Source organism: Eufriesea mexicana, unplaced genomic scaffold, assembly GCF_001483705.2.
Source record: "Eufriesea mexicana isolate 0111107269 unplaced genomic scaffold, ASM148370v2 scaffold2440, whole genome shotgun sequence".
Classification (NCBI taxonomy): Eukaryota; Metazoa; Arthropoda; class Insecta; order Hymenoptera; family Apidae; genus Eufriesea; species Eufriesea mexicana.
In genome coordinates this window covers 29,516-50,999 of record NW_016910498.1, presented here as the reverse complement: position 1 = coordinate 50,999, position 21,484 = coordinate 29,516, and the positions used below count along the sequence as shown (strand labels likewise).

General features: G+C 29.7%; 2 protein-coding genes across 2 annotated transcripts; both read right to left on the bottom strand.

Moving 5' to 3' along the window:
* Nucleotides 1-658: 658 nt before the first annotated feature.
* LOC108550006 (uncharacterized) lies at nucleotides 659-8,739 on the bottom strand. The gene is made up of 7 exons (XM_017903600.1): nucleotides 8,679-8,739; nucleotides 7,255-7,429; nucleotides 6,262-6,379; nucleotides 6,044-6,188; nucleotides 5,842-5,929; nucleotides 5,145-5,511; nucleotides 659-4,895 (listed from the first exon to the last, which is right to left on the bottom strand). Exons 1-7 carry the CDS (start codon nucleotides 8,737-8,739, stop codon nucleotides 1,011-1,013), a joined length of 4,839 nt encoding a protein of 1,612 aa, XP_017759089.1. The 3' UTR covers nucleotides 659-1,010.
* Nucleotides 8,740-10,743: 2,004 nt separating this feature from the next.
* Nucleotides 10,744-20,522, bottom strand: LOC108550001 (uncharacterized). The gene is made up of 3 exons (XM_017903594.1): nucleotides 20,314-20,522; nucleotides 11,055-11,199; nucleotides 10,744-10,934 (listed from the first exon to the last, which is right to left on the bottom strand). The coding sequence occupies exons 1-3, from the start codon at nucleotides 20,332-20,334 to the stop codon at nucleotides 10,744-10,746; spliced, it is 357 nt and encodes a 118-aa protein (XP_017759083.1). The 5' UTR covers nucleotides 20,335-20,522.
* Between the last annotated feature and the right edge of the window lie 962 nt (nucleotides 20,523-21,484).

Here is a 21,484-nt window from a genome sequence, read left to right as displayed (position 1 = left end):
TATATATATAAAGTTATAGAAATATATATAAATAATACATATCAGTATTTATTCTTTTTTAATCTTACCTATTAAAATTCTTTTAACAAACTATAATGTCATCAGCCTGGTTTTCTTATTTCTCTGAATTTAAATAATTTTATTTCACCAAACTGAAAAATATAAAACTTAATGTTTTAAGATGTCAGAGGAATTAAAACATTGACTTTAATTGCATGCATTAGAATAATTCATAATCTGCTACATAAAATTTTAAAACTTATAATCCAGTAATAAATTTATATTCACTTCATTTCTTTTTTCAAGTTGATAAATTTTGAACTATTCCATATAATAGTACTTTATCATATAATAATAATAGTATCATATAATAGTACTTTATCTGCTAGTTTTATGTAACTTAAGAATACATCTACAATTATTCTTTAATATAAATTATCTTACCTTTCATATAAGTGTTATAAAATTGATACGTTTGCATATAATTATTTTGGATTACTATATCATATTTACATAATTATGTACAAAAGTAATTTTCTAAGGATTTTAATTATTCCATAAATGACGAATTTTTGTTCTAAACAATTATAGATATACTCAATTTAATTTAAATCGTCAAGAAAATCAATTAACCACCAAAATTCAATAAATTGCGGTATAATACTGTACAATTTCATACAAAACAAATTACGGCCACGAAAGAATTTCCTACCGTTTTAGTACGAAACTGCTTGTGTTGAATAAAATACAGGTACTATCTACAAAATCTAAACATCTTCCATGTTGTTGCTTCGAAACTCTTCAAAAAATTACACTAATGTTGATCTTCAGGCGTTGTACTATATAGTTTGCCGGTATGCAAATATCTTCCCAAGTCGATTCATTTTCTTATTTATACAATATTTACAAGTTTACGATGCCACAGTCTTATAGGATCAATGTACACTTATTCATTTAAATCTCAGAAAAATTTCTTACAATAACGAATTTCCATAATGAGGCGGTATCGATCATCGACTAGTCTTTTTACGTTTGCGTTTTGACTCACCGGACGGATTCCATTCTGGATCAACATCGGTGTAAGAATAATTTACTTTAGGAACGTTTCTTTTTGAGCTTCTAGTTTGCCGTAGGGGCGATTGTGTTTTCTTTACTTTTTTGTACGTTCCTTCTTGTTCTATCGGCTCTATTTCGAATCGCTTTAACGACGTCATATCTGACAAATTCATCTCCTTCCTTTGAGCGGATGTTTTAACTGTTCTCTGAAGATAAGATTCTTGACATACCGTATTAGCAGGCTGATCATTTGTCGACCGAAATTGACACTCGATTTTTCTTGTATTTTCTTTTGCAAGATTCTGATGCGAAGCGACAACATGCATGTTTTTATAATAATTTTTTCCGATCAAATTTGAACTACAGTGATAATTTTCATGTGATTCCTCCTTTTTTGCAAGAGATAACTCGTATTCGGATTTAACAATCTGATCAGATCTCTTTCGCGTATTATCTGACGCTTCTAAAGCGGCTATGGACATCATAGGCATAGCAGGATAATTATCTACTTTTTCAGCTTTTATCGCTACTTCTTCATATGCCATAGCATGCGCTTTCAGCCTTTTCTTCAAAGGCAGCTTATTCTCCGCATCTTTGTTAAATATCTTTTCCGAGTCACACTGTACTTCAAGTTTCTCCAACGAATTCTTCTGCAACAGATTCTTTTCTATTTTACATAATAGTTGATCGTCGTATAATTTTTCCATGACGACTTCATTCTTCGCTCTGTCATGCTCTTGGACGGCAGGGCTTTGTACTGACGAGTGCGTTGGCAAAAAATACGGACTACTTTCGATACAAGACACGTGGGTATCCGTCGACGGGTGTATACACTGCCTGCAATGTGCGACGATGTCATAGGTGCAATTTAAACACGAGCAATGCGCTCTTCCACAAGGACTGCCTGATTTCGCATGTGAATGAAGAGAAGTGGTGGCATTAATTTGCAAACTACATGATACTGAAGTGCAATGCTTATGATATGGTACGCACAATTCCGCGTTGCCAGCACAATTTCCGTAGATTGGTGGTAAGGTGGTCGGATGAGTGGCAGGAATATGTAAGGGATGTTGAGCCTCAACTTCGTGTGGATGTGAATGAATCCCGTTGAATCCCGGGATCGCGCAGTTCGATGTGATGTGATTAGAAATATTATTGAATTCTTGCTTGATATTCTGTCGGAAGGTAAGATTTGATTTTGACGATTTTCGCTTATCCATCGATTTATTCATAATGTTCACATCTTGATACATTTGCGAATTGACGGAAAGCATTTCAGTCGATAGCGGTACCTTTTTCGAGTACACCTTTGCGTCCGAGAAATTGTTGTCTTCTGGTTCTAGCTTGATTCCTTTGCCTCTTACTACGGAACATTTGCCCTCTTGATATAATTCTTTGCTGTAAGGGGTTAATTCTAAATTATATGATACGTGATCCAGAGAAGCTATAGCTTCGAATTGCCCACAGTCTTCGATTGGAGGTATCCAATTCTTTTCCTTTAACCTACAGATTTCTTCGTCATTATTATGATCCTTCGAATTTTCAACTGCTTTGTTTATAATGTACAAATTGCTATTGGGAGATTTCTGTAGTAAAACTACGGTTTCACCGTTTAGTATTACATTTGTATTCTCTTTCACAGTTTGTACATTATTCTCTATGGGGGCCAAATTATGTGTCAACGCATCCACGTCGTAATTTATACTTGTTTCTGGATGAGAAATAACTTTGCACAATTCGCTATTACCATTTTGGCCTTCTGTTTGGTTAGATGTTACTTCTAAGCGAAGCGTGACTTTATCTAAGGGGTCTTCAGGGTAGATGCCAACGATTTTATTGATAATTTCCGTGGATGGATTTTTGAGTAATTGAGAAACGGTATTCGATGAATCATTTGTATCAACGTCTTCATCAGTAATTTGATTGTAACATGCATACCTCAAGGATGCATAATCTTTTACTTTTATTTGGTCACATTTTACATCTGTTTCAGGTTTTAAATGCGGCACATGTTGCGAAACACTAGCCAACAGCGACAGACCATCAATATTGTCTTGTAATTCAGTACCTTGGATGATATATTTATTCTCGGCAACGTTACCTAGATTCTTTTTCTCTGTTGTTTTATATAAGCTATTAGATTTTTTCAACCCTATTTCTGATGACAGATGAGATACATCATTAGATTCGTGAGGAAAATCTTGTTTATTAACGTATTTGCCAAAATTGTTATCGCACTTGTCGTTTCTTATATCTTCTATAGGCTTTTTAAGGTTTGTATCAATACAAGGATTTCCATTATTTTCAATATTTTCATGTGAGCACGTTGTATTAACTGTATTAGAAATATCTTTCTTATCCGCAGAATAAGATTCGAAAATAGATTCTCTAATATTACCGATGCTTGACTTATTCTCTCTTACATTCTCATTCACGTTTTCACAATTACAAACGTCTAATTCTATTTGTGTGCAGAATTCACTTTTTGGGCTGTTTGTACATTTTAATGATTTCGATTCCTTTTGAGAGTCACATTTTTCTTGGATTGCCGAGATTTCGATAAATACACACGATAACTCTTGCTTCTCCTCATAATTTAATATTCCTTCAACAGGAGGAGTTTCAACGCTTTTTGACGTTTCAATAGAAATCGCTTCAGTTTTATCGCTATTTTGCACAGTAATTAATTTTTCACTTCTAACTTCAGAATTAAGCATGTTGTTAGAATACACAGATTTATAAACAGTTTCATCGAAACGATTATTCTTCAACATTTTGTCGCTCGCGATAGTTTGATTATTCTTTTCGAGCATTACATTTTCCGACGATGTTATTTTTTCTATTATATCATTGTTAATTACATTAAACTTGGAACGATTAGAACTAACAGCGTTATCTTTGGAATCATGCTGAGCACATATCATAATACTATTTACATCTGGGCATTCTGTTTCTAGATCACAGACTTTTTTAAAACTTTCAACTTTTTCGCATGTTTCAGGCTCTGAGAAAACATCTGTTTCTGTCAGTCGCTTGATCACAGTTTGTTTATTAAATCTATCATTCTCTTTTTCATCGCTCTGTATATTCGTAATATCTCCATTACTTAAACAATTACCATTAACAACGCTGTTTGAAATTTTTGATACTTGCTTCGTTAGCGAAAGTATCTCGGTTAAAACTGTTTTGTTAGTTATCGTAGATGCTTTAATATTTATTTCTTTATTATTGACTTCCGTATCGATCGATTTTCGTATGTTTTCTGTACAAGCTATCGACTTGTCAATTTCCATTTTATTTTCATTGTTTTTAACAATCGTCCGGTATGTATTAGATTCGATTTTTTCACTGAGATTTTCCGTGGCACGTATTAATTGAGAAGAATCTTCCGGATGATGATTAGCATTTCGTGAAGTATTTGATGGTTGTATATGCCCCATATTTTCTTGTTTCTTCTTTTTCTGTGATGCTTTTACTATTTTCAAATCGATATTCTTTTTCGCTTCTTCTAACCACGGTAATTTTCTAGACTTCCTTTTTTTTATACACTTTTCGAGCACTATATCACTAGTTAAATCAATAATTACAATCTCATTGGACTTTTTACATTTTCTCCTCAAACGATTTTTATTTGATTTAATTGTTTTAGGATTAAGGTCCTCCGTAGAAATATTATTCGAAAAAGTACCTAAACGTTTAAAACTAGATTGTTTTTCCAAATTTAGAGATTTAAAAGTTTTTAGCAAAGAAATAGATTGATTTTGTTTATTTTTATCTGATATAATTGAATTTACGTTATTATCTACATATTCTACATCTTTCTTAACGATATCTTCCGGCTGAGCACGTGCATGAACATAAATATTATTAATTTTATCATAATAAAGTTAATTATATTATCTTTATGTTAAATTAATCGATATTTTCATTCAACATTTTCATCACTTATATAAACATAATTTTATTTGGTTATTTAAAGATATTACTTATATATAATTTCTTTAGAAGTTTAAAAGTGGTTGCTATAAATTTTTAATGTATCTATTAAATGAAACAAATATAAATAAAAAAAATAAATAGATAAATACCATTTTTGAATTAATTCTACTGGACGAATCAATGGGAGTTGCAGGTCCGTCCTTCTGGTATACACTTCCATTATTTTCTTTGCAGTATCGTGTAAACATTTCACAATGCTTTTTTATATCAAATTTATGCTGCAATAGAGCTTTTGTAGAATTTGGTTGACTCTTTGGCACTTTTGGCAATACATCTTCTAATAAACTTGATGAGAATGTAGATGGCAATGGCCCCAGAGATGCTATTGCAGCAGCTGTTATCTGATTTTTGACAGCCACATTTTCATTTATTTTTCTCCACAAACGATAAATGAAAAAGTAACGAATATACATAATACTTGATTCTGGATGTAGGGGAATATTCTTTATTATTTTCCTAAAAAGAAAATATTTGAATATAGAATAATACCAATAAATTTATGAAACACGATATGTCATTATTATTCAATGTCTTTATGATATTAAATTTAAATGTATATTTCTTATCTCTTCAAATACTGTTCATTAAAAAACAATCTGCTACAATAAATGACTGTAAAGAATTGTATATATATTCAAATGTAAAAATACATAAATTTATTCTAAGCTAAAAGATAATTTTATTGGGAATAATAAAACTAATTTTATATTAATTGACTGAATTTCCATTAATTAAAATTGCAATAAAATATTCAAAACTGATTGTTTTATTATATTTTATACTTACATTATAACTGGATCTAAAATATGATGATAACTGCGACACATAAATTGTATTTTCATTAAAGTATCTAATAAATATTCAATGGAATGTTCTGAAAGAGGCACACGTAAATTCCTTGTTAAGTATACTTTATAATGTTAGAGCATTTTATAGTGTTTGTACTTAAATTAATTATTGTAAGAATCTTGTACAAATATAATCATACCTAAATAAACATAAAGACAGGATGTAACTCTTGCACAAATTTTATCATGATCCTCTCTGCTTTTCCTAGATGCTTTTAATTCCATATCTATATAGAGTGCTAATAAGTCTGACATATTATTTAAATAACTGAATCTATCACGATCCTAAAATGTTAAAGTTTTTTAAAATCCAGAATAATATAAGAAATAATTTTGCATATAAAAGAAAAGAGCTTACCTCAGAAAGTTCACGATAAATATACAAGAATAATATTAAAGTCTCACTAATAGAATCCTTCAATTTTGCAGCTCTTAAAGGCCTTGTGTAACATTCATTTACACTGGCACTTACATTTCTGTAAGCAAATTAATTGCTGAAGCACTTTTAATATTGTTAAAGTATTAAAATTTATAGATTTACAACATACTATTTACATCTGTCTCTAACTAAAATAAAAAATTTCAAATTTTTTGACTAATTGAATTTTAGCAATATTATATTTTTTATTATAACAAATTTATGTTTAATGATATAGTTTAGATTTAGATTTAGATAACTGATACAAATTTTATTAATATATTTCATTGATATTGTTTAATTACAAAAATTTTAATATATATATATATACATATATATTATTTTTAAATGAAATTCTAAAAGCTTAAAAAGTATCACTTTCAAGATTTTGAATTTATAATTATTTTTAATATACCTTTATATTATTTTAAAACATTACATCTTTTGAAGTATTTAAAAAAGGGACATTTTCCAATGCATTTGGATATTAATTTATTTAAGAAATTAACATCATTAATTTTGAATGACTTTTTACTGATATCATTGTTAGCATACCATTTTTACTTTACCACATTATTTAAAATTCTTATCATTTTCACTTATTATAATTATTGGAAAAATATAATCATTTTATAATACTAATCATAATTTAATATTAATGAAAATTATATTTCTTAAATTCAAAAACTAAAATTTATTTATTTATCCCCTTATCTTCACTACTTTATGTTGGTTTATTATATTATGTTATAGTAACTTTCCTGTTACAAGTGTCCTTGATCATTTTTTAATTTTCAATTATATATAAATTTATGTATAATACTATTTATAAAATTAATGTTTATTTTTACTGATTTTTAAACCAGTTCCCAGAGAAAATGTTACTGGTAAACTGAAGTTATCATTAACACTAACTTATGATATAATTATTACCTCATGTAAAACTGCATAAGTTCTGTTAAAGATGCCATACTTTTCTCTGTATGTATACGCCTGTACATTTTTCTAAACTCTAAAATCCAAGGAAATATTTCTGTAATTGATGATTTTGATTCATCATTGTTCAATTTTAGCTTTCCACTGTTTTTAACCATTTCCTTCTTGATATCTGTGCATTGATAAATAAATATTTATTTAAAGATTTTTTATAAAGTATTTTTTAAACATAATTTTATAAAAAATTATGATTGAACGAAAATAACTTCATTCAGAAAAATGAACGAATAATTAAAAAATATATTAAGTAACCTATAATTACATTTAATTTGGCAGACAAAATAACCAAAATATAGTAATTCAATTATTTAATAATTAAATAAAAAAGTTTTATACATTTAAAAAATTTTGTCCAAGTGAAACACAACATAAAATTTTGCTATAAAAGATGTAAAAATAGATAAGAAAATCACGTATCACATCCTACTAGTTCATAATTTAAATTGTTTAAACGCGGGTGCCGCACACACTTGGCACGAGTAAAAGTTCGTTTCAAAAGAATACCATAAGTAAATGTACATGCCTAATCATTTACATAACATGATAGTGGAAGCATACGTTACAATTTCATTACGAGTACGTAGAATATGATTTCTAAATTTATTTCAAATTTTATATGTAATAAGAAATACTTTGTTTTTATCTATATTATATGATCACTTAACCACGAGCTCACTATACACTTTTGGCTACACTATTAAATAGAAAGAAGATTCAACAAATTATTTTTGTTAATTATTTAAAATTTGTAAATAATACGAAATGATCACAATAATGTTAATAAAAATCGATTAAACTTAGTATAAATAGACAGCAATCTCTTTAAACACTTTCTTCATTATTTAATAAAATGTTAGTAATATTCAACATTTAATAAATTTATTAAATTTTCTTTAAGACATTTTAATATGAATTTATGAAATTTATAATAGATATCAAAATTATTTAAAAATACTCGGGAATAATATAGAATTTTATTAAACAATATATATGCACAAAAATTAAAAAAGAAAAACGTATTTAAAAGTATTTAACAAACAATTTTAAATAAATACAGGCAAACGCAGTCAAACAAATTAAACTTCTCTTACAACGATGCGTTGTTCACTTAGTACAAAGTTGATTTTTCACAGAAAACTTGTAAAATTATCACTAAGAAATATAATACATCTGCTTAGAGATTTTATTTGCATTTCTACAGACTCAGTTAGCAGCCATTGAATGGTAATGCCAATAAATGTAGCGACAAATCGATCGAACGCGCGTCGAGGAGGCTGCGTGCTAAGACTAGTGTGTTTCTGGCACTAAATATTCGTAAACAACGATTTGAAAAACACTTGACAAACACGATAACCACGTACCTTGCACCAGAGCATTTTCGCTTTGTAAGTTGTTTATTCGTTCTTCCACAACACAATTCATTTTGTTGAAATTTTCAATAACGTGTTAATATTACGTACAAACGTTTTTTCCTACCGGAGCGTTCCTCATATTAGAGACCGAACAAACTATCGCGACCGCGTCTCTCCACACACTGCGCGCTCGGCAACGGCCATATTGACACTGGCATTTGGCGCATCCACCACGAGAGCGCGTCCCCTACACCCCACTGTTACCAAGCTCTCATCTATTATCTTACACTTAAAAACACACACTAAAAGCAGAAATCACACAGTATATTTTCTTCTCGATTACTTTACACTGATGAGTTTGGATTGCTATGGTTATATTTATAATATTCAATAGCATCATAAGTTATAATCGATACTGATAACTCTGAGTAACAAAACTGATACTTGGCGTTCTTCCGAGGGTTAAAAGCAGTGAGGGTTTAGAAATGAATGGCTGATTCGTCGACCTTTCAGGTAACTCAACCAATGGAGACTCGCCAAACATGTAGCGCGCAAATCATGAACTGAGAACACCGTCATCCCTTCTTTGTAAAAGAGCCCAATCAGAATCGAGCAATTAAGTAATTGCAACACACGAGACTTGTAAATATACACATATATTATTATTTTTCACGTTTTATGTTGAATATTCTTATAGAATATTTCCTACTATAACAATATAATAATAGTTATGAAATAAAACTTAAAATTACTTACCAGCTGTAACTTTACATGAGGAAAATGTAAAAAAGTTAAAGAATATAAAAGTTTTCTAGTATTACATTTCTTGATGTACTCATTATTAGTGTTTCTTTTTCTATTTTTAAGAAAATTGAAGATAATCAAATTGATTCGCTGAATTAGAAACGTAATAAACGGTTATACATTAATACTTAATAACAATAAATATTCTGTGATAGTTTGATTATCTATACAATTATAAAAGATAATTAAAGATACTTAATCTTACTGAATCTAATTTAAGATTATTTTGTATACCCAATAGAAAAATAGCTACAAATATCATATGGATAAAACTATATAATATATAAGTAATTTATTAAGTACGTTTATTAAGTATATTTAATATCAATTAATAGTTACATATAATAATCTTAGTTATATAGTTAAAACTAAAAACTATTAAGATGTAAATCTTCGTTTGATAAGTATTGAAACATCATGTTTTCATCCATTCTTTACAATATTAGTTTATGTATGAAGAGCATCTAATAAACAAATTGACTAAATATTATAATTGTTAGTTTAAAAAACTACACATAATATACTAATAATAGATATCATTTATTTGATTAAATAATTTTAATATTTTTCAAATAAAAAAGAATCTCTAACTCGAAGAAAATTTATATATTTTAAAATTAATGTAACAGAAATATAGTAATTAAAACTTAAAACCTATATCTTTTGAACAATTTTACAAATACGCTACAGTTAATGCTTTACGTGTTAATAACCGAGATAATTATTTACGCTATAAGTAATACATCTGCATGTTGATTGATAATTTTCATAGAAAAATGCAGATAAAACTCGTTGGCAAACGAAAAGCAATCGATCCTAAAGCCAACGGAAATTTCAATGGCTAAAAATTGATTTAACGCTGACGTGCAGTGCGAGGACGCGTGCGCAATAACATCTGGAAAGCTCGGCTTGCTCTCTCGGTCCTTGTCGGCCGTAGCCGCGATCCTCCGTTCCGACGGTGTCGCCTACCTCGAGCTCAGTGAGCCGATGTGTGAGCGCCGCGACGCCCAGAGCAGCCCCGACGTTAAGCGTCGCCGATGTGGGTTTGACGAGAGGCTACGTTTTCTTTCTCGTCCTTGTCGTCGTCAGTATTGTTGTTGTCGTCATTTTCGTCATCATCTTCTTAGTTGTCTTTTTTCGATCGGCCATCGTGGTGGCGCACGCGGCTACACATCGCCGATCGGTTTTCCCTTTCTTCTTCTCCTTTATCGGTCTCTTTCTTTCTCTCTCTCTCTCTCTCTCTCTCTCTCTCTCTCTCTCTCTCTCTCTCTCAACCTCCTCCGGCCCGGCATCTCTGTCTTTCTCTATTTTGACATTCGTATGTCGTTCGCTTGACACCACCATCTCTCGCTGTCGCTGCTGTCCTTTCCATCGGTGGTTCACGTGTCCCGCGAATGCGTTGCAAAACGTATCTTCTCTCTCTGCTCTTCACCGGTCTGTCGTTGCTTGAGGAATGTATGGCTACGAAAAGAAAAGGGGATGACCGCGGCCGAGGACTCGATCAGCGATGAATCAGCAGGACGGAAAATGACATAACACGTAACGGATATATGTAACGCATCCGAACCATTCTAGCCTTACGTGATTCGATTCGTTGCCGAGGATTCTTCGACGAAGTAAGAAAATCGTTCATAGTCGATGCTTCTTTCACTCCTTCGTTCGAACGTGTCATTTTTGTTTTTTCCTCGTTCATCTTCACTTTCTCCTTTTTTTTCTGCTCTTTGTTCTGGATGGAGTAGAGAGAAAACAAAGGTAGTTGAAGCAAAGGATGAAAATAGGGAGTAATGCATTGTGAGTGTAAGCGAAAGAAAGGAAATACGAGAGAAAAGGTAAAAAGAAAGAGACGAAAGCGAGAGAAAATGTGCTGTGGCTGAGTGCGCGGGTGAGCTATGGAGGGGATGAGGGTAATGGTGGAGGAACGGAGTGGTTTGTATGGAATAGGGAGGGTGCATGACATGGGTGAATGAAGATGGCGATGCGCTTCGACACGATGCTTCAACGGGGGTTTTTTCGAATGATGGTAAAGGAGTGATTATAACTTTTTAACTGTGCGACTGTTGAGTTTACTTGACGTCGCATCGATTGTCGTAGAATTTTTAACAAACTTCGCTGATCGACCAATGAGCTCGTGTCAATGTATACACACAAAAGATACCGTTTAAAAAGCATTCGGTGAATTATATTCGATTCAAAAGTTTTTTCCCAATAGAATTGCAAAGAACAATTTTTTTCTTTTTTTTCTGTTATTATTGCGCCTTCAAGCACGTACCGTTCAACCAGTACAATGACAAATAAGGATTTGAATGAGGTTTGACCTGTTGATTCTGCAGAAAATGCTTGTCATTTTGCGAGGCATGCACGTTTAGTAATTTATCTGATGCCATTAATCGGAATACATATCGGAATGTAATCGTATAATGGGTTTAACGATTAATTTTATCATCCAAATCATTTAATCGATTAAATCGATTTTAATGATTTCGGTAGAATATATTCATGGATTTTATTACGAAATTACTTGGGATGATTCTATGAAAATGTATTTGAAATATTTATGAATACTCTTTTAAACGTGAAAATTTACACGAGATTGTAAAAAGTAATTATGAATAGCTATATATCATGATTCATTCGATTTTATTCACGTCATCGTGAGCATTTTTGGTCAAATAAAACCTCTAAATTTACACGACTGTTAACCGGTATGGAATTAAACTCGTAAAATGTCGAATTCGCGGGAAGAGATTTCATGCAGTTTCATGCAACTCTATGGTACGCTGCACTGCGCTTTATATAGTGTATTTCCAGATAAATCTGGTATAAAACAGTTTCTAAACAGCACAATGCAATTGAACGCGAGAAGCAAAATTTTCCGTTATTATTTTAAAATTAAAATAATTAATTTTATTTCATTATTTTCCATGTTAATATAAAAAGATATAAAAGTATAAAAATTCGCAGGATATTCAAGAATTCAAGGTTGCAAGAAAGCTGCAAGTTATTTAAAGACCAAAATGAAAATGCCTATTACTCTAGGATTGATTTATAACATATGTTTGAAGTTTACACATCCGGCTTTTAAACAAACTTTGGTAATTCAATTTTGCGAAGATATAAATAAAGCTCATGAAACAATTTTACATTATCTTACATTTGGTTATACAATTATTCCTATAACTTAATATCAATTTTATTTATATTCGCATAAAATATGATATAACATATAAAAATTTCATTTGATAACAACACAATGTATAGACGCAAATATTTAAAAAAAAAGACTATCTTAATAATTATTATATCATTGTTACAAATTTCACGATTAAATCCCCCCCTCCCCCCCCATGAAGAAAATTTTTGTACTATACAATAATTTTTATCTATACATTTACAACGGTACAATGTTTTAAAATTGCAGTAGACAAAATTATTAAACGTATAAATATCACAAAAAATAAAAGTTTTGTTTAACTTACTAACGTATCGTAATTCTCAGAATATCGATCGTGTCATCCTATAAAATACGATTATCCGACTACGTGATCTTTTAATTACTTTAAGTAGCATCTATTCAATTAGTTCCAATGAATTCAATTTCGCATTATTGTAAATGAACACATGTCCCTCATTTATTAAGGAAAAACACAACGAATAGTTCTCCTATTTTTTAATTTTATAGGTTATCTAATCTTTTCGCACGTAGAATCTTTCGACGAGAAAGTAAAGCCTTGGCTAAAAATTTATGCGATAGTTTGCAACGTAGGAGTGAAAATGCACGGTAAAGAACACGAGGAATCCATTTCAATTTCTCACTGCTAATTTTTGACGTCGATGCAAATACACGCGACAGTGAACCAGTTGTTCGTATGGTTTGTGATAGAGACATTGCACTAAGGAAATTAAAAGTCGCATACTGCGTGAATCGTACGTGTCGCCACCTACTACGGAACTAAAGTATAAACGATGAAAGTTTGTTAAGATAAATTCGTGCATACAAGAGAATTCATTGCTGGACGACATCTACGTGGTGAGTCCTACTTATAGTTGGTATATGTGTCTACTTAGAGCTAGTCGTTATTAGAGACTGAAGTTTTTATTCGTTAGTCGAAGAACGAATCAACGTTCTCTGTTGCTTGTATCATTGTCGAATAAGATGTTTGTTCGATTTGCAGTCTGCATGTTCGATGTTCTTCGTGTTTATAAATGTCAATAAAAATAGGCGTAATATATTGTTCGATAATTGCGATTGATTATCTACGTTTGAGATATACAGAGGCTAACTAAACCTGCATAATCGATTAAATCTCGTAACCTATAATATGTTTCGTGTACACTTGCTGTGGTATATAATTCGTTTACCAAAATCAAAGGTTTGTAAATCATTTTCCTATGGATATTGTTCAATAATTACAAGGTTTCATTGAAAATTGATTTCACAATACATGCAAAACCACGCTTCGATAGTTATTTCGCTTTCACCGTTTCTACCACGTTTATTATTCAGGATGTTCCTGAAAATATCGTGTACCTGAAAATTTTAGTCTATTGACATAAAGAGAATACAAATTGTAATCATGGTTGAAAGATACTTTAGATGGTATATCGATATATTTATCATATTTTGATATAATAAAAAGAGTTAAAATAAATTGTAATAATAAATAATGATTAAAAATACACGATATTTTTGAAACTTTTAAATATTAATTATTAAATTCTTCTATGCGTAAGTATTAATGTATGTATATTTTGGCTTCTAGTATTACAACAAAGCATGAAATATCGAAAACAGAATAGTTTTGCGAGGAAAATGATCATTGAATTGATGATCATCTCCAAGTTGCCTTTAAGTTGGTATCACTGTTCGAACGTTTCCGATCTATCGAATTTAGAACTGTTAAAGTTGGCTGCATTGATAACTTTAAGGATGAAACTTCTCTTGGCACTTTGGAAACAATTTTGGCAAATTTAAAAATAACGAACTCTATCAGATGTCTATGGATTCTGGAATAAATTATATGCATTATTATGAGAGTTTAAACTCTGAATATATTTTAATATATCTCATCTGTTTTGCACTGTTGTGTAATTAATTTTGTCTTCAGTGTTAATAAGTTATTATTCAGGTATTACTGTTTCATTGCGTAAGCATTATTCAGTATTATTACCTTTTAATTAAACGTTCTACTCAGTCCAAATATAAAAGTCGAAAGATTAAATTTCGAATTGAATTAATAGGTTTTTATTTTTGATGCTAAAACTGACTTTATAAAAATTAGCTCGGTTTTATAATAAGTTTAAGAATCTAGAGTATTGGTCATTTTATTCACGTAAATTTATTATATTTTATTTTGTTTTTCAAAAATTAAAATTAATATATTTAGGAAAATTAACAATAATAATAGACAATTTTTTATAAAGTTTTATGACTTAAAAGTTACTTATTTGTTTCCTTATATTTTTTAAATATCATTTTAAGTTCTTATTGTTATCCTATATTACTTTATTATAGTATTATTACTTTGTTACTAAACAGTCTATCAATGGTAGTCAATAATTCTTCATTTTTACTAGAATGGAAAACCACAGTTAATTTTAATTTTTCTCTTAAAAATGAATAAAAATCTTATTAAAAATAATTAAAATTTATAAAAAGAAGTCATTTAAACTAGTTTCAACTAATATTTTAAATATAAAGAAAATCAGTTAGAAGATTATGTATTTTATTTTATTTTATTATATATTTTATTAATATTTATTGTAATATTAATTAATTAATTATGTATTTGATTAATATCAACTTAAATAATGTTTTATTATCTTCATGAGAATGCAAACAGACATCTCACTTATAATATTTTTTAATTAAAAAGGACTTTCTTCAAATATCATTTTTATCACACTACCGCTGTTATGCGTGATACGAAACATTAAATTTTTGGTTAAGTTCAAATTGCTTTTCAGCATAACCGTATAGAGAGCCCTAACATAAGTGTAATTGAAAGTAAAGTCAATGAACTATTGTATAATCCTAGGATGCGAATTTATCGATCCTTTATTGCCATATATGTACTTTCGACCTACGTATATACAATTATACATATATCAATTCATATCAAGTTAGATTGTTTTCCTAAGTATAGAAAATACCAAGTTCAATGATAGACTATCACAGTTTCGTGATATAACAATTTTTTAAAATATCACGACTTTTAAAAATACTTTATCGAAGTAACATAAAATAAAAATGATATTTCTTAAATAAATTAACGACAAATTTAAAAACAACTTTTGTCAAGTTACAATTTTTTTTTTTGTTATGGCCATATCTATTATAGAGAATATGTTTTCATATTTCAATAAAAATTTTCACTCTAAAATAATAGCATATAATTATCGTAAATCTTCTTAAACGAATAAAAGTTGTGAAAAATTGTTCCGCCAGCTTTCTAAGATCATTAGTATGCAATATTTTCAAACTTTATTAAGCTGTTCCTCAATTTATGTGAAAATTGGAATAAAAGCAGTATTTTCGAAGAATGACATTTTTTTAACGGATTAGTGGAAGATTTATCGATGAATTAAGGAACATCTGCTACAAAAATAACATGAAGGCCCGTTCATATCTCAGAAAGAATTGATAATGGGTTTGAATGTTTATTTTGATAACCATTTTATGTTGAAGAAAGATGCATTCTATCTTTTTGAAAAATCTCAATTCCTATTAATATTATTTCTTATTTTTCAGTAATTTCCAAAATATTTATGTCCATAAACACAGAGTTTATTACCAAGAAGAAATTGACAAAGCTGAAACTATCTTAGACCTGCAGCATTCTGTGTCGTTTAAATATTTGCACGATCTTTTCCGAATGCCTGATAAACGCTGGGCTAACGAAAATATCTTCAGCTGACCTTCTTTATGTTCTGCAAATAATATTTGTAACGATGGTTTGTTAAGTCTAGCTCAGACTAAATTTATAACTTTTACGTTAAATTGTATTTTCTTAATTACAGGATAACGATATAAAGAACTATACGATTTTCCTTTACCTGACGTACTTTACCAATAATTTGACACTAGTAATTAACGAAAAGAAGTGAACTATACTTTTCTATAACATTTTTTACTAGGACCGATTCATTGAGAATAACAGAAACCTAATAACAAAGAATTATATAATGAAATTATAGCATAGGAAGTTGAAGAATTATTTGACACGCATCTTTTCACATTTTTCTCTTATACAAATTTGATTTAATTATTAGAAGATTCCAATACTACTAGAATTAAAAAATCATTCTAATATATTAAATCTCTCTTGACATTTCAAATACTTGATATAAAGAATAATATATAAGTACTAACATAATAAATACAACAAACAATAAAAAGAAAAAGAAACGAAAAAAATACCAATACACCGTTTTCCAATTTTATATTTTTAAATAACTCACAAAAAGAAAGAAAGTAAGAACGAAAAATAGTCTCATAGTCTAGAAAAATGCAGAATTGTCAAACTTTAATTTTATATTTTTTTCTACGACTCAATTTGCATAGATATTAGTTTGCAGATCTTACGGAAAGAGTTTTGCCTTTTACGTTAGTGGATCGATTAAAGAGGGTCTGACAAAGAGTGGTTTATTTCACCGCCTATCAATTTCTATAATGTATAGTGCCACATCGCAACATGCGATAGATCAAAGGAGCTGATAGTCAATACGCGTTCGAGTAAGATGATAGTCAGACTTTGCGAGAACGCGGTCCGGTTCTAAGGCTGAAGGCATTGAAACCGGCAGATGGAATCCTATTAAAACGAATACCGTTCGCAACTGGCGTAATACTTCTCCATGGTCAGATTTATCAGAAGCTTGTTACGAACTTCATAACCGGATAATTACTTAGATAAAGTATAAGTAAACTGCAGTCTGACACGGAGCTCACGATCTCCGGAGATCAGCCAAATTTTTGACGCATCGTTATTTACCTAAGCTATTAGAAACGAATAAATTCTTTGTATTTTAGTAGCGTTAAACTGTAATCGATAATTCAAGGAAATTTTTTTCTTAGGTGTATCTTGTGGATGATAAAAACCTATTTGTGGAAGTTATTCTTATGGAACATCCTATATTACCTTTCACTGTTTATTAAGACCAATTGTTTAATTGAAACTTAATATTATATTTAACACGTAGCCATCGCGATTTATAACTCGGTTATCGAAGTTGAACGACTAAACGTATCGATATACAGAGTGAGTCACTTGATACGATTACTTGGTATGGGAGAAAATGTTAGAAATTATATAATTTTTTCAGAATTATTGCAGGCAGTTTGGTATTCCTATAGTCATTTTTCTTATTGTTATTCGGTAGAAAAAATATATTTATTTTAAAGAAGAAGATATAGTAAAATCATATTGCTATATTGAAATTAAGCTATCGTCTAAATTAATAGTTTTTGGCCTAAATAGCTTAATTGTATTTCATCAGGACATTAAACTGCACTAATTAATGTATTAAAAAATATGTAATAACATTAAAGAAAAAAAAAATATATTTCTATGCTCATTTCTTACAAAGGAATTAATAATATTAAATTACATTCACTGTAAAAACATTCAACTTTTATCTGAGGCATTTTCTCCTATAATAAATAATTTATGAGTAATTTATGGTGATCAAGGTATTTATGGTTTTGCTTGATAAAAAATTCTAAAGAAAATTCAATATAAGATAAATTATACTTTGCTCCAAATTTGTATGGTATTAAATCCCACTACTTTATTCTAATAGTTTTGAATAAACTATTATTGTTTAGTTTTGAATAATAGCATACTATACTAATGATGGTATATATTTACATAACTTAATTGATAATGTGTAATCTATTTGATCTTATATTCTATAAAATATTTTACACAACCCTAGTTATCTATAATTTGTTTATCATTAAAGATATACAAGCTTATATACTCGTTTATGGAGCATCATTAAAATTATGGTTCAAATTATTTATTCAAAGTAAAGAAAATCAACCAAGATAAGTTTATATACTTTTAAAATATAATGATAAACAATTTATCCAAGGTCATCTTACAAATCATACTAAAGTCATTGATAATATGTTTTTTTATAATATAATGTAGTCGATATCAGAATAATTTTAATGATTTATGATATGAAACATTTGCTAATCATTTCATTTTCAATTTCTACACCATTTATATTTATATATAATTTATATGTTCATTAGAAATAAGACACCTTATATATGAAGGTATTTATAAATTAAATGGGAAAGTCTAGAAAGAATTATTTTAAGTTTTATCTATCAATCAGTATCATTAAATACCATTATTTTAAGTTTTATCTATCAATCAGTATCATTGAATACCATCTTATCCTTTGTTCACTATAATTAATATATTCTCTATGGTAAATTATCATTAAAATGGAAAAGTTAATAATTTATATTAAAAGAAAATTTTAAATTACATATGGCATTTATATGAAAATTTTTCATGAATACACAATTTTCGTATTTTTTAAATTTAACAATATTAAAATAATCTATCACGTTGATATCATATGATATTACAGAATACTTCAAGATTGCAAGTGCAAACTTAGTCGATTAATGAAAAGTTTAGGAAAAACAAATAAGCACGAGTTGAAATCAATTGTTACAAGTTAAAAACATATCAATTTCAAATATAGAAATTTATACTAACACGTGCATGTATTACACTGCACGATATTGATCAGTTTAAAAATACAAATCATGTATGAATGACATTTAAACGTAATGCTCTATTGTAGTTATTATTTCGCTCTTATTTTCAATGAAAATATAAGATAAAATAAGTAAAGATAAAAAGAAAATGAATCTAATATTATACTGATAATATATCTATCTAATGTAAGTATATTATATATAAAAGTTTTCTTAAAAGGCAGTATATATATTAATATGTAATTATCATATTTACACTAAAATAATTTTCCTGCTTCTTCTGATAATAAGATGTTAATAATTCTTAATTTGTAATAACAATATAATAATTATTTCATGCAATGTTCTAAACGTAAAAAAATTGAAAATAAGCTGTACACTTATATTTTGAATTATAATATAAAAATAATACATTAATTCAGTTATTTATTTTATCATTTTGCGGAAGCAGTTTATTCAATAAATTTGGTGTAATCTTAAACCGATAGGATTTCATACGGGTCCCGTTCATATTCCAGTATAGTGTTTCTGATCGTGTCACATCTCGCTTGTGCTGCTTCTTTGTACTTTTTAAGTCAACCTGTATTCAAATGCCAAGCCGAGACATAAAAGACTATAGATATTTGAGTCCCACATGAGCTATGTAAATGTACACACGGATTCTTCAGTTTCATATCGTTTTTACTGTAAAACGATAAAATGTGCTAGCCCCTTGATATTTCTCCTGCTTCATTACCCTTAACTGTTCAATGATTGCATATCAAATTTGTGAATATATTAATTTTATTACTCTATCAAATTTATGCCAACAAAATTTCGAACGCGTACATTGATTTACATTTATTACTTTTGGATAAGACTTATATCGCGTACTACTTAAGATAATACAGTATCTATCACATATTTATAACAAACGTGTGCGATATAACTGTAATATCTATTGATATTTTATAATTTTATAACATCCTTCTGGTAAATTTTAAGTGATAATGATGTTAGTGAGTAAGATAATAATGATATAAAATATATCAGTTAAAATAATTTCACATACTTTGCTTAAATAATTAATAAATTTCTCGTTAAAAGCAATATTCATATACTCACCATTTTTAAAGTCCGCGCCATACAAATTTACCCGCACGTGGTCCATCAACGAGTGATCTAACCTCAAACACGCACTTCACACATTGACACATTGTATACACGTTGACATTCAATCGGTTACAGTCGATATTTGCTTCGGCTCACAATGGCTTTCTCCTTTAAATATCCTCCAATACCACACGACTATATTCTTCTTCACACATCGTGTTATTTTATATGATGCATTCGTTTTTATTTCACTCTTTTTCTTTTGAAAAGTCACTTTCTTATCTGCGATTCTTTTAATCGACATTTTAGTTATAACGGTTTCTTCGTAAAGTCCACGAATACTTCGCGGATAGCCGATGTTGCTTTAACCACGCGAGAAAAGATGCTTAAAGAGTTCTGCCCATTTGAAGGACGTTCGCTGCTTAAAGTAGATATAACAGTTGTCGAATAATCACGATTCGCAGTTCGGTACAAAAGCAACTTATAGATATTATCGTGAGCTCGTTCGTTTTGTTTCAACGATATGACCGCAATTCACGAGTTTCAATCGTTCCTAAGAATCGATAACGTTGCTCCAACTGACGGTGACGTTTCTTGGAAAGAGGTTAGGTCCCGTTGGGAATGCAACTTTGTAATATACGGCGTAATCCGGAAACGAAAGCTGTAGTTCGTACGTGAAATCACGATGTAAAATAAAAGTTCGTCTGACGACTAACGAGCAAAAATATCTACTCCGTGACACCGATTAACAGATTCACACGTACACCACATTTAATATCATTTCTATCTCATCCCACGAGCACACTACTTTGGTAATTGACTCACACTCAACTCGCAGTATGAGTCGCCCAGGGCCACTAATACCAAGGACTAACGTAAGAGCTCGCTTGCCGTTTTTGTCACAATCGAGCACGTTGCCACTGTCTGTTAGTCGCGACTGCTTCCAAACAAACGCAACACGTACAATGATACGCCTTCGTATGTACTGCGCCAGTGTTTCTCACGCTCATTTCATAGTGGCGATCAAAAGCTCGGTAGTATGTTATACCACCATGCCGTGATGCGTAAGAAAAATGGAATGTTTCTCCGATTGTGGTCAACTTATCTGTTTGTCCGGCAGATTTTTCTTCCTTCTATTTTTTTTTTGTTTGTGCTTGCCATTGAGATCATTTCCTTTCCTACA

What these genes read in the sequence shown, in the direction of transcription:
- LOC108550006 (XM_017903600.1), bottom strand. Translation starts at nt 8,739, where the DNA reads ATGAATTGTGTTGTGGAAGAACGAATAAACAACTTACAAAGCGAAAAT. An exon ending in TTTATCGTGAACTTTCTGAG is followed by an intron (nt 6,189 to 6,261) that starts GTAAGCTCTTTT and finishes TTAACATTTTAG; the next exon opens with GATCGTGATAGATTCAGTTA. An exon ending in GTAGAATTAATTCAAAAATG is followed by an intron (nt 4,896 to 5,144) that starts GTATTTATCTAT and finishes GCACGTGCTCAG; the next exon opens with CCGGAAGATATCGTTAAGAA.
- LOC108550001 (XM_017903594.1), bottom strand. Translation starts at nt 20,334, where the DNA reads ATGGCGCGGACTTTAAAAATG. An exon ending in TGGCGCGGACTTTAAAAATG is followed by an intron (nt 11,200 to 20,313) that starts GTGAGTATATGA and finishes TACTCCATCCAG; the next exon opens with AACAAAGAGCAGAAAAAAAA. An exon ending in TCGGCAACGAATCGAATCAC is followed by an intron (nt 10,935 to 11,054) that starts GTAAGGCTAGAA and finishes TTCTTTTCGTAG; the next exon opens with CCATACATTCCTCAAGCAAC.